Source organism: Tachypleus tridentatus, chromosome 9 (genome assembly GCF_004210375.1).
Source record: "Tachypleus tridentatus isolate NWPU-2018 chromosome 9, ASM421037v1, whole genome shotgun sequence".
Lineage (NCBI taxonomy): Eukaryota > Metazoa > Arthropoda > Merostomata > Xiphosura > Limulidae > Tachypleus > Tachypleus tridentatus.
Genome location: NC_134833.1, coordinates 42,592,160 through 42,606,915, shown reverse-complemented (window position 1 = coordinate 42,606,915; position 14,756 = coordinate 42,592,160). Strand labels below are relative to the sequence as shown.

Below are 14,756 nucleotides of genomic sequence, written 5' to 3'. Positions count from 1 at the left end.
ATCCATCGTTTCATGTAAGTGATATTTTGAATGCTTTTCAGATGCAACCTGCATCAGTACGTTAGATTTATTCCTGGATGTTGACAAATATTTGTTAAGATGGAGGATTAGTTAGTTACATTAAAGTGCTAACTCACCTTCTATTTAATCATTTGCATCTTGAGTAAATATGTGCGTATAATGAAACTTACTCCAGCTTCCTTAGCGCTGACATTCAGATATTATTAATGTAGCAGAATAGTACGTGAATTTATGATTACATGACGTGTACTCTCCTGATATACTCAATGAATAAATATTATATTATAAGCTTCATTAAAAAAAGAGAATCACAAGATAATTAGTGAATTATTGCTGTTTATCATTCGATATTGTTATTAATATTAAAAGATATTTTTTGTATATTGTTTTTGCTGTATTCTTTTTTCAATGTATGGATTTTTTCTCCCTGATCCCATTACTTAAAATAGTAATAATTCATTCATTCATTCATTTACTACTCCATTCCATTCCATCAAGGAACATAGGGCCGCAATCACTTGCGGATTCTTCAACAGGATTTTAAGTGAGTAGGTTGTTAGCCCATTGCACCGAGCCGTCCCTAATTTAGTAGTGTAAGACTAGAGGGAAGGCAGCTAGTCATCACCACCCACCGCCAACTCTTGGGCTACTCTTTTACCAATGAATAGTGAGATTGACCGTCACATTATAACGCCCTCACGGCTGGGAGGGCGAGCATGTTTGGCGCGACGCGGGCGCGAACCCGTGACCCTCAGATTATGAAGTGCACGCCTCAACGCGCTTGGCCATCCCGGGCCAAAATAGTAATAATGTTTATGATTTATTGTTCATTAACATTCGTATCAAGTCTTGGCCAGAAACTTGTTTATTAACTGTGTTGTGATATGTATTGAAGTTAATTTTTTAAGTGCTGACATTGTTAAATAAATTGTTTCTTTTGTCAATGAACCCGAATTGTAGCAGGTTGTTCATTTTGAACACTATAACTGAAAAGAGCCAATACAGTAGTGTACCCCAAAAAACAAATTTTATGAAGTCTACTATCAAGAGCAAAGCAGAGGTAAAACTGAGATAAAAGAATGAACAGGCTTGAGATAAGTTTTTTTTTTTTTTTTTTTTATACAGGGAGACATGTTTGTTTATTGACGATAGTGAATCAAACAAAGAAGCTTTGGTGTCTGCGTGTGTGTGTGTGTTTATATATATACACATACACATGTAATTACTCAACTTGTTTCATTTAAAATGTTATTATATTCCAGAATTTTCTAATAATGCGGGATAATATTTGAGATTTATGTGAATGTGAATAATATGGAAGAGCATGCGATGTTGCATTTACCATTTTTTCAAATATCAAACACTGATGATTGTTTATGTTGATTTCCATTTATTCCACATTCGTTATGGTCCTTTCTTATATTTTGTATATTTCTCGCTTATTTATTGATTCAGAAGAAGAATTTTCTCAAAATGTTTATTTGACATCAGTTGTTTATGTTTGACTCTAAATTTAGGTCATAAAATAAGCTCAAGTATGGTCTTAAACTTACATTATGTTGTTCACAACAAGAAATATGTATTTGAAAAAACACAACAGAAATATATAAATAAATATATTTATTTCAATATGAACAAAAATTAGGTGTCATAAGGTAACTCCTACAGAAATAAAACAAGTGTGTATTTTTCCTTAAGAGACTATATAATCTTGATTTTTTATTTATTGTAAAATTCTTTGAAGTATAAGAAACGTCTATGCTTCTTTTTGGGTTTTAACGCTCTGCTATTATTTTTGGGCTATCAAAAATGTTTCAAATAGTTGCAATATTGATTTAAATGACATTAAAAATTCCAGAACAAAGCTCAATATTATATTATTTTTCAGTAAATATAACAAACCAAGTAATCTTTTGTTTGCAGAATAGTTCTAATGGCTTCAATCTTTCTTATCATTTTGTTTTAGCGGCTCACAGCAAGAGTGTCTTTAAATCTTGAGCTTTCTCCTCTACTATTTTTTCCAGAACAGTCTTCAGTTGTTGTGACACCATTCTTCTGCTTCGTCCCGTATTAAATATATTTAGCAAGGGTTGCCGAAAACGACAGATTCCACACTCTCTGACAGTAATGCGAGGTCTGTTGATAGAAGATATGGACATAGTTGTCTTTACCACAGGACTTGCAGCATTTTTGAGGTCTGCAACAAGTCGACCAGTAGCTTCTATATCTGAAAACTTCAAATTAATCACACCTTCCCTTCGTCTAAATATAAACCGAGCGTCGCATTCACATTTGACATTTGGTTCTTTAAGTTGCATCTTAAATGAAATAATATTGTTTGTTCCACTACATTCTATAGGTTGTTTCTCTGTGAGGGTTAGTGTTTGCATGTTCTGTACTACACAGTTTTGGCATTGGAACTGGTCTAGATCACGCGGCAAATTGAAACAACATTTTTCTTCTGGCATATTGAAGCTAATACTGTTCATGATATTATTGAAATAGTGTACTACCTTCTCAGATCGTTCCATCAAACAGTCTTCCCTCTTAAATCGTAAACCTAAAAATTAACAATTTTAATAGTTTATTTTATTAATATTATTTTTCTAATTAATTAGTTCTTGGCTTTAAACTCAGAATTGATTAATTAAAATACATTAACCTATTAGTCAACAAGATTAACAAAAATGTTAATTTTTTAATGCTAGTCAAAGTGAGATATGTTGATTATAATCAAACTGAAATAAATTTGATGACTTTCCTCACTCTCATGACATAGAAAACAATAAAATATTATATATCCAAAACGTAGAGAAAGGTAAATAATTAATCAATGGCTTTGAATTAAAAAAAATAAGTTATTGAACCATGGTATTTTGGTTTGATATATTTAATTATTAAATGTAATTGAATCAAACATCTAAAATTGTATCCAGGCGTACAAAAATACTACTATTAATTTTCACAAAATTTAATTACAAACAAAAGCTGATTTATTTATATATCGGGTCCGGCATGGCCAGGTGGGTTGAGGCATGCGACTCGTAATCTGAGGGTCGCGAGTTCGCATCCCCGTCGCACCAAACATGCTCGTCTTTTCAGCCGTGGGGGCGTCATAATGTCACGGTCAATCCCACTATTCGTTGGTAAAAGAGTAGCCCAAGAGTTGGCTGTGGGTGATGATGACTAGCTGCTTTCCCTCTAGTCTTACACTGCTAAAGTAGGGATGGCTAGCGCAGATAGCCCTCGAGTAGCTTTACGCGAAATTCTAAAACAAACAAATTATTTGTATATCTATTTATCCAATCGTAAACCTAAAATGAACAATTTTAATAGTTTAATAGATTTATATTACTTTTCTAATTAATAATAGTATTGAAAACTATTTATAGTGTAATTTCCAATACGATTTTTCTAACTTAAGTAATTTATGATGCTTTAGTTACAGAACTTACCTGTTGCACATACCAACAAACAAAACATACCAATAACGAACTCCTGCAGTGAAACCATTTTCTTCTGTTGAAAGTAAAAAAAAAAAAAAAATGTATATCAAATCAAAACCACGAGTTATATTTTCTTAAACAAAAATATTTACATTAAAATAGTAATCTATATTCAAATATCAAGATGATAATTAAGACGGCACTACTATCTTTGAAAAATAAAGTTCGATAAGTCGAACAAGGTATGTTTGTCAGTATAACAAATACGTTTGGTTCACAGATTACAATGATAATAAAATACACGGTAAATCCATTATTGTTTATTCATTGCTCATAAGATCAAACTTAAAGGAATCCTTAAAATATTAACTTTCAAAATATTATATATCTACGATATAAAGCAAATGAAATTCAGAGTAACGTTTACGTTAAGTGAACACTAACATGATTAACGGAAAAATTGCTCAAAGATTTATGCTTGCCGAATGGATTGAAACTATATATATACGTGCACAAAGCTTAACACTTTTGAATCACGGAAGTTTGCGTGCCTGAAAGCTAAGGATATCCAGACAAACTTGTTATGTTAATCGTTTCGAGTTTTTCTATCAGAATACAAAAACGTCACTGGACCACAGAATTCTGTAATGGGAAGCTTTCCTTTTATTGCTTAGCTTTTTTTTTATTCTATCAATTACGATATCATGAAAACATAATGATTTTGTTTTTAAAGAGATGACACATTTTTAATGAGTAAAAAGTTCTCCAGTTTCATAAAACTTAGTGTAGCAACAGAAAATATGGTAAATAAATGCTCTATAACTTTTATATAATCACATAAAAATATTTAAAACTAAATTAATTTAAAGAATTGGAAAAACACATAATCCATAAAAACAAAATAATTTAAAACACCGCTGTTAACAAATTTAAACAAGTTACGAAGCTTACATTGTTTATTGAATAATTAGATATTTTTACACTACTTCTGCTGACGAATCTAAATATTTTTAAGTTCTAAAAATAAATTATATTGTAAATGAGTAGGTTATCATTTAAATACAAAAACATTTTGATGCCGAGATATATAAGCATTTTAATACCAGTAGAGGCTGTACCATATACAGAATTCATAAAACTTTGGTGTGTACTCTGATACATTTAATCTGTTAGTTGTGGATTTACCACTGTTGATGTTTCATTATTTATTAAGTCAATTTATTAGTTTGATAATTTATGTATTCACAAGTACTTCATACTTTTCGTTTAGTTTTTAAGAGTTTGGACTTATTTATTTATTACTTCCGATTGTTTGCTCTTTAACCCAGGCGGCGTGACCTCGACATCGCATGGTCTGTTTTTTATTAAGTTTTCCAGGGATTGGTTTGGTTTGTTTTGAATTTTGCACAAAGCTACACGAGGGCTATCTACGCTAGTCGTCCCAAATTTTGCAGTGTAAGACTAGAGGGAAGGCAGCTAATCATCACCACCCACCGCCAACTCTTGGGATACTCTTTTTTTACAAACGAATAGTGGAAATGGCCGTCATATTATCACGCCTCAACGGCTGAAAGGGCGAGCATGTTTGGTGCGACGGGGATTCGAACCCGCGACCCTCAGATTACGAGTCGGACGCCTTAACGCACCTGGACATGCCGGGCCACTTTCCAGGCATATATATACATATACAGGCGACTTTGATTACGTGATTGTTTCTCACAGTATATGGAACTGGCTTCCCTGTCGTTTATTTATTTTGTTATTAACTAAATTAATTCGCTTTAATTTGTTGCATTATTTTATGCATTTTCTTATTGCCGACACCATAGTTAAAGGATAACGTGTGACATAATGCTATTTATCTTCGATTAATTGAAGCTAAATTCACCCAGATCGAGAAGTCAATTTGAGCAGATTATGAAGTGTTTTCCTTACAGGATAAGTATGATATAATTATAAGTAAATTTCCATTTTCAGATGGGATATAATGCTTAAAGTAATTTTTGAATATTATAATTATTATTTATGCCTATTATGAGAGCTGTAGACGGGGTGAGAGGATAAAATTCCATGAAGTTTCGTCCGTCCCGACAAAGAAAGGGGGAAGTGGGAGAAAGAGAGAGAGAAAAGACGATTGTTTTTCCTGTAGTATATATGTATATGTAATTATATATCGTATTTATTTTTCCTGAAGTATATATGTATATGTAACTATACATTGTATTTATTTTTCCTGTAGTGTATATGTATATATATATATATGTAATTATATATTGTATTTATTTTTCCTGTAGTATATATGTATATATATATATGTATAAGTAATTATACATTGTATTTATTTTTCCTGCAGTATATATGTATATATTTATGTATATATAATTATACATTGTATTTATTTTTCCTGTAGTATAATATATATATATGTATATGTAATTATATATTGTATTTATTTTTCCTGTAGTGTATATGTATATATATATGTATATACATTGTATTTATTTTTCCTGCAGTATATATGTATATATAATTATACATTGTATTTATTTTTCCTGTAGTATATATGTATATATATATATATATGTATATGTAATTATATATTGTATTTATTTTTCCTGTAGTATATATGTATATATATATATATATGTATATGTAATTATATATTGTATTTATTTTTCCCAGTATATATATGTATATATATATATATATATATGTATATATAAGTATATATTGTATTTATTTTCCTGTATATATATGTATATATATATATATATGTATATGTAAGTATATATTGTATTTATTTTTCCTGTAGTATATATATATATATATATATATATATATATATGTATATGTAAGTATATATTGTATTTATTTTTCCTGTAGTATATATGTATATATATATATATATATATATGTATATGTAAGTATATATTGTATTTATTTTTCCTGTAGTATATATGTATATATATATATATATATATATATATATGTAAGTATATATTGTATTTATATTGAAAAAAATGGTTTACCTTTGTAATGAGGGTTCCCAGTCGAAACTGTTAAAAATTCAAAGCTAATTTCTCCAGAAAGTGAAAATACAACATATTAAATATAAACTAAATGGAGAGCTAAATGTGGCAATGTGGTTTTTATATATTTTTTGAGGGGGAACAATTTTTCTATACATATCCCACCACAAAACTACAATTCAGGCTAAGGTTTTGTTCATTATTATTAATTTTTTAAACTTATGAAGTTATCTTGTTGTTATAATTTAAAATTATGTTACTTCTCTAATTTGACAGAAATCTGTGAAATATTAATATGTTTATGGACGAAAATATCGTTAGCAGTGAAGGTATCTAGATGGCGAACTAAAGTGTTTTAATTACCGTGTTTCTCCGATAATAAGACCTAGTGTGATTTTTTGGGGATAGTTTTAATATAAGCCCTACCCTTAAAATAAGCCCTAGTTAAGAGTGGCAGGAAGAGGAAAGAAATAAAAAAAATTAATTTATTAATTAGTTTAATAGTTAGTTAATTAGTTTGTTTAAGTATTAATCAGTTAGTTTAATAGTTTAATAATAGTTTATTTTAAATGGTTAGTTTAATAGTTTTACTTTGTAACTTCATTTTTTTAATATATCAAAATAAGACATCTCCCGAAAATAAGCCCTAGTGTCATATTTTGGAGTGAAAATTAATATAAGCCCTGTCTTATTTTCGGAGAAACACGGTATTGAAGGTTCAGCTTTTCTTTATTGTAGATTGATTCGCGATCTTATTTATTACAAGAAATTTCAGTATGCAGTACTGACTTTATTACTTTATGAGACATTTTCAATTGGAAATTTTTCATTAAAAAGCATAAGTATAAAGTATAAAAGTAGCATGATGAAACAATCTTGAGGTGATACAGCCATCGTTAGCAGATATCTTCTAAATTATTGTCCTTGTCTTGTTTTTATGGTCGTTTTAATTATGTAAACGTTCTGATTATTTTGAAAAGGGCCCTAGAATGACCAGGTGCTTAAGAAGCACGACTCCTAATCTCAGGGGCTCAGCATGGCCAAGCGTGTTAAGGCGTTCGACTCGGATTCGCGGGTTCGAATCCCGGTCGCATCGAACATGCTCGACCTCCCAGCAGTTGGGGCGTTATAATGTTACGGTCAATCCCACTATTCGTTGGTAAAAGAGTAGCCCAAGAGTTGGCGGGGGGATGATGATGACTAGCTGTCTTTCCTCTAGTCTTACACTGCTAAAATAGGGATGTCTAACGCAGATAGCCCTCGTGTAGCTTTGCGCGAAATTAAAAAACAAACAAACAGTATTTTGAAAATTAAACGCCTACCCTGAAAGTGCTTTAGTTCTACAAAGAAACAAGATGATAAAGCCGTGTGAGCAGTAAAAATGGAGAAACGCTTATCTATAACTGATACCGTTAATACTCATTTACAATGCATAACAAAGATAAATGCTGTTATGCCTGTAAGTTTAGAAAAAACTCTTTACCATAACTGTTTAATGAAAAATGAACTTAATAACCAAGGTTAATTTTATCAATTTTGGTTAACACGATGTAATCTTGTTTTATAAGTATTTTTCTGTTTGAAAATTACTAAGATATATAATAAATACGGTTACACTTCTCAAGTAGTTGGATAACACTATGTAACACAAATTTTGTTTTTGGATAGTATGTGTTATTTCTTAATTGCTTATGTTGTAAAAGGACAGAAAATGGCCATTATTCCCTTCAAACTTTGCTTTTGGGATTTGGATAGTGAAATTTAGAAATTAACCTATTTTCTATGTAAAAACGGGCAAATTTGCACATTTTCATTTGCATAAGGTCTGAATAAAACAACATATGAATCAATATTTACATGTATTTAATACTAAAGGTATACAAAAATGTTTAGAAATGAGTAGTTTTTCAAGATTTGCAACTGTAATATAAATCACTTTCACGTATCAGCCTTCCTATACAGTCTTGGCATTCGACTTTGTTAGACCAAGATCTCTGATCAAGTCACTGAGGCCTCTTTAGTTGGGGTACTATGGGTTTATCTCACCAGGTGTACCTATGAATTTGTTATCTGGATCTTCAACGTCCACCTCCTCTTCTGATTTGCTGCTTTTTTCTGAGGATGGCTGCTTTTTCTCTGGTGGAGTGGGTACAGGGAGGTCAGAGCAGTGAGGTAATGGATGATAGAAGGTCCGGATACATGAGAGCAGATGCATTCTTGCCAGCCTGATGTTTGGAAGGGTCCACCATGCAGAAGTAGCAATTGCTTGAATGGTCAGTAGGTTCACGCCAAATTCTTGGAAGAGCGAACTTCATGGCTCTCTTTTTCCCTCTGTACCATCCTGCAAAAGAGCAAAATAAAATTGTTATTATAAAGAATAAATTTATTTCATCCACAACTAATGTGTAATAGATTCATGCAAAATATTTCATATGTCATATTTTTATTCTATCGGAAATTAAAAAGATATTTAAATTTTAAAAGGTCTAAAATTTGTGTAATATAAAATCTTACTATTCAAACAAGCAAAAATTGTCCGTCTTACCTTATAGAGTTTTTTCCAGTGATCGCAGGTAAAATGAGATGCCCAGGATTTGTCTTGATCCCAGACAGGCATGCCGAAATGTGCCTTGTAGGCTTCACACATTTTAGCAGATGCTGTCATAGAGTACTTTTTTGCTCTTGTCTTGATAAATTGGCCACATACATAACAGAATGCGTCTGGAGAATGCTTGCAGCTTCTTGGTGACATCTCTGATAAAATCAGATAGGTCTATGTGTTCACTTAGGCAGCTAGAACTAAACTGAAGTGGTGAGTGGCGAGCCCCTGTATATAAATTTACTATGGAAAGTTCTAGAAAATTCTAAAAGATTTTTGAAAAGTCTCGTACGTTCTATAACATTCTAGAAAGCTCTTGAAAATTCATGTAAGTTCGAGAAAATTTTCTATTAGCTACTTAGCACTGAATCTACCTGGAATGTTTTGTAAAAGGGGTAAATTTTAAAGTTTCATTACCCAGGTCACAAAAGCAAAGTTTGAAGAGAATTTTTTTTCCATTTACTTTACGCATAAGTAATTGGGAAATAACACTTTCTGCCTAGGAACAAGAAAAAGTAAAAATTTTGTAACATAGTGAAATATGTCACTATACTTTATAACGGTTTTATCTGCTTACTTAGAGGTTTTAATTTTATGGTTAGCGTTTTAAATTGTTTTCTTGGTGATTTTAACTGTATGCAATAATGTAACATTAATTCTTAAACTACTTATGATAACCAAGTAGAAATGCTCCATCCTATAGATGGGAAAGTTTCATATAGATAAATTATGAATAAAAATTTCAAGTCCATAACGTGTAAGGAAAGCGAAATTTAAATGGCATGTGTGCACAAAATATTTATACAAAATAAATAAAAACTACATACATAGATAAAATGTTGGTAAATGTAATGTTAAGTTCTCGCTTCAGAGCTCGCTAAACGTTTAAAACAGTTAATTAAAAAAATTGGATGCATATGGAATAATATAAGAATTCAGGATAAGTGAGCATATATGGACATTTAGATTTCAAGAACAAATACATTTATAAATAACTCCTCAAATATGTGTTTTGTAATGATTCTAAGGTAACATTTTATATTTGTTTGATAGATTATTATGTAGCACAGACAGGTCCAGCTCACAGTTTTTAACATTTTCTTTATTAAAGTGTATTTACATTGTTTCTCGGTTTCTTACTTTTGGCCGTGACGAGAGTAACAAAACAGTTAACGTTCATGAATTGTGAGTTTGAAAATTCATGGTTCATGACCCGTTGCCGCAAACGTTGCTCTGGATTTTATAGCCCTGGTTATATTAGAAAATTTGACGGTCTAACTTCACCATTTGATCACACAGAAATAACTTAAGAGTTAGGGGTGCGTGCTGTTGACCGACCTACTATCTACCCTTTTGTATATCATCTCAAAATTAAAAGCAGCTCCGTGCAGATAACTGAAGTGTATATCTGAGCAAAGTTGTCAAAGAAACAAATAAACAAACTTTAAACATTTTAAATTTAGAGCTATAATTTGTTAAATCTTAGTATTATTTTTTTCATTTAATTTGAGTCAATTTTTTATTCATGTAAATTGTAAAGCATAAAATAGATACAGGAGAACAGGTATGTTTCGCCTTACTCATCAAACTAGCAACTCCTTTTAACATTATATTTTAAACGTCTTTTCTAATGTGTTGACAACTTTTGTTGTTAGAAATAACTGAAAAGATTTTAATTAATTAAATCAAATACAAAAGATTCAAAGTAAAGCATTCACACGGAAATGAAAGTTTCAAATTGTAACGATCTTGAATTAAACCTCTATCCCCCATATTTGATATTGAACTTTAGTCCTTGCAGTAAACGTTCTGTAGTATTCGTTCTTTTCTTCTTATTTATCCTAAGTAATTATATAAGTATTACTATTTTAGTTCTCGGATCATCATTTCTTCTGACAAGTGAATGAACTGAAATGTCCTTTATTTCTAGGCTGCAAGTTCTATCTCTTCAAGAAAGTCATTCAACTTGCCCCTGAATATATTTTATCCCCTTCTTGGGGCTGTGTCTAAAGAACTACTAGTGAATCCAGTTTAAAGTAAAGGAATGTCATCAATTTATATTTTAAAGCGTTGCATTTGTCTTTTGTTTTAGTCCCTGCTTCTCTAGTTCGGTTCATTGAGTAATATTCTTTTCTACTTTGTAACTTGTCGGTCATTTGTTTAATAACCTTTTGTACTCCATAAGTAACACTCATTAACAAAGGATAAAACTCGACGCAAGCAATTCTTTCGGAGGCTTAGACAAACGTTCGTACTGCATATATTTTTAAGATATATCAACAACTGTTTTCCATCGCAGCTTGAAAATTAACATATGCTTTTTTCTATTCAGTGTGTAAAAGGTATACAACTTGAGATGTCTTACGCCTGCTGTATTTGTCATCAATTATTCCTTAGACGTTGTTGAATCTTTTTTTATAGTTTCCTAGAGATATTTCATTTAACAAAGTTATATTTCATCATCAATTTTTATGAAACAATTCCTAACTTCTCAGCATGTTTTACATTTAATAGAAATAATTGTTCTGGTTTAATAAAAAGGGAAATGTTCAGCAAGAGTTACACAAAAAACAGTATGCAAGATGTTTGGAGTTGTATTTTACTTGCCAGAGTGAACGTATATTTATGTAGAGTTTGTAAACGTGCAACATTATTGTTACTAATTTAGTCTTCTAAATAAAATTGTGAATTGAGTAATAGATTTGGCTTCATATAAATTCAAAAATTGTTTGACTTAAGATAGGATGATAAACAAAGCCTACAGAAAATATTTAGATAACTTGCTTTTTTACATCTATGCCTCAGGTACGTAAGAACGGGTTCTATTTCTTACATAGAGAAATTAAATTGCCTCCGTTTGCAAAAAGAAACAAAAGATAATAAGAGGCACTTAAGAGATTTACTGTCCTATTATAGAACACAAGTTGAAAATATATTAGAATACGAAGAAGACTTTTTAAAATGAATATTCAATAACTGTATTCTACATGATCAATAAACTAACGACTACCTTATAGTTGGTAACAAGCAAAATAAGTAACAACAATAAACTCATGCCACAATAATAAATTTATAGTTTTGATCAGGGTAAGATACTCCTTTTTGTTGTTTCTAACATACGTGATAACAACAATGGTTAACCATTGTAATTTTAAGGGCTAAAATTATATAAGAATTTCAAAAACAATTTGCGATAAAGAATGTAACCATTGGCAAGTTTATTATTTTTTATTTTATTTTAACTGAGGGTTAAAAGAAACGAAAAGAGAGTGGAATAATGTTACATTTCAAAGATTAGGAAAATTATTATAAAATTGAATTCAAAATTATATAACGTTTTAGGGTTTTAGGCTGCCTTGCTGCTCTGTTCAACACCAGAATATTTTTTTAGAATCTTTAAAGAAAGTGGCCTATTCAGGTGGTTTGACCATTCGACTCGTAATTTGTGAATTGATGGTTCGACTCTTTCATCGAAAATGTAATCCTTTCTGCCGTGGATAATATGTACGTTATAATAGTTGTTTCGTAGACTTGTAAAAGTGAAACAGGAGGTGTCCAATGGAACAGTTTCTGTTTAACGAGTACATAGTGAAATGACATATTTTGTGAAGAGAATAGTTGACTGAATAAAGACAAACTAGTGAAAGTGTATGATATTTAAATAATCGTTACTTTCAGGACGATAACTGTAAAAAAGTATGATTAAATATAGACACTAAACTATAACCAATATGTTAAATCAAAATTCATTGTGTATTCACTTGATCATTGTTGTAAAAAACAAAGAATTAATTTTTTATCAAGAACATAGTAATATGGATAAAGTCGAGCTGATGTTTGTTTTTGAATTTCGCGCAAAGTTACATAAAGGCTATCTGCGCTAACTGTCCCTAATTTAGTAGTGTAAGGTTAGAGGAAATGCAGCCAACTCTTGGACTACTCTTTTACCAACGAATAGTAGGATTGTTCGTAACATTATAACACCCTCACAGGTGAAAGACGAGCATGTTTGGAGTAAGAGGGACTCGAACACGCGATCCTCAGATTGCGAGTCGAGTGCCCTAACCACCTGCCCATGCTGGGCCTTTGAACTAATGAAAGTGCAAGCATTTATTTTAAATTATTACACGATTATCTAAATAAGTGCTCTTTTAAAGACAATAATTCTAAAAAATATGCTTAAATATAGAAACTAAAATTATGCTCAGTATATGTTAAATGCGTAGTAAAGCATAAAAAACAATGGGATGTCTTGTTTAATATTTATAAAAGTTAAGTAATATTATCATTACAAGAAACTCAAGTAAATGTAAAAACAAAGAGGAAACGTGTTGAAATCTGCATGTTGTTCTACAGATGTATAAAAACATTTTTGCAAAACGTACATAATGAAATCTAAGCTTGAATATGAATTTGTAGTTTGCGTGAATAACATTTACACTATTCGCAGCCTTGTTTTCTTGCTTTTTTACAATCCCTATTTTCAGGTACTTAAGTTCCCAATTTTGTATTTGTCTTGTTTGCTGGTTTTTTCTGTTCAGTTATGGGCAAAAATGACTTGATATGGAAGCTAACTTTCTACATTTTAATGATAATAAACATAGTTATTGGCTAGCAGTCGCTAGTTGATACAGTTCAGGATGATATACTGTAGCTGCCGAATATTTTGATACCATTAGTTCGAAATATAAAATGTTAAGCTGCAGCTGGAGATTGTTGTGATGATTTTTTGAAAATATAGCGAATATTTATAGTTTCTGTGTAACTAAATTATCCATATATAATATATAGCAATGGGTAAATATATGCCAAGACTAAGACACAACACCCATGAAGCGCGAAAACAAAATTTAATAGAAGAAACGCCAATATTTCAAATAAAACATGTACGTGTAAAACATCAGTTTAAATAAATATTCATGTCTTTTAAATAAATTATTCTGCGAACGTGTGTAATAAAATTTGATATTATGTGTATTGATGTTTTTACTCCTTCACTTCATACACAATATAGAGTTTTTGTTTTCCTAAAGACGTGTTATAGCTATTTAATTTTCATCTATTATTGGCTGATAATTCTTATTACACCCTGTACTTACATTTTTTAAGAAACGACAGATATTTGTAAAAAAAACCTAATTTCAAGTGGTAATGATGAAATAGTTTACACTAGAGTTGTAATGTTTTTAGCTTGTGTAAAGTATGGAAGAAACAAATATACTTTTCAATACCTCTACGACTTTTGAAGCACCTTATTTAGTATTATACAAAATAATTGGGTACAATATATCAATCTGTTTTTGATGTAGCATAGCAAGAGAATAATAAGGAGAATTACAAACGGGTCATTTTGAGCGAATTTTATTTTCCTTGTAAATGTAACATCCGTGCATTTAGTGCATGTTATAGGTACACAGCGTTAGCTGTCGAAAGTAAATGTTATAAAGTGTTGTTTAAACTGAATATTTATTGTTTAAGATGCTTTTTGCCCGAACATTCTGCTAGGATTTCATGCAATTCCTTGTGATCCCTATTATAAACTTCTATCGTTGTTTATGACAAATGCCATTCTAATGTTACAGGTAGCAATACAAACATCAGTCTAGTATTGCAGCTTAGTAACGCAACTATTGATTTAATATAAACAGGTATCAGTCTAGC

The 14,756-nt window shown here is 30.6% G+C and overlaps 1 protein-coding gene across 1 annotated transcript; it reads right to left on the bottom strand.

Annotated features, from left to right (window-relative positions):
- Nucleotides 1–1,470: 1,470 nt before the first annotated feature.
- LOC143227061 (uncharacterized) lies at nucleotides 1,471–3,994 on the bottom strand. The gene is made up of 3 exons (XM_076458605.1): nucleotides 3,912–3,994; nucleotides 3,477–3,540; nucleotides 1,471–2,581 (listed from the first exon to the last, which is right to left on the bottom strand). Exons 2-3 carry the CDS (start codon nucleotides 3,532–3,534, stop codon nucleotides 1,992–1,994), a joined length of 648 nt encoding a protein of 215 aa, XP_076314720.1. The 5' UTR covers nucleotides 3,535–3,540; nucleotides 3,912–3,994; the 3' UTR covers nucleotides 1,471–1,991.
- Between the last annotated feature and the right edge of the window lie 10,762 nt (nucleotides 3,995–14,756).

Coding starts and splice junctions, on each gene's coding strand:
- LOC143227061 (XM_076458605.1), bottom strand. CDS start 3,534: ATGGTTTCACTGCAGGAGTTCGTTATTGGTATGTTTTGTTTGTTGGTA. Junction 2,582..3,476: donor TTTGTTGGTATGTGCAACAG/GTAAGTTCTGTA, acceptor GTTAATTTTTAG/GTTTACGATTTAAGAGGGAA.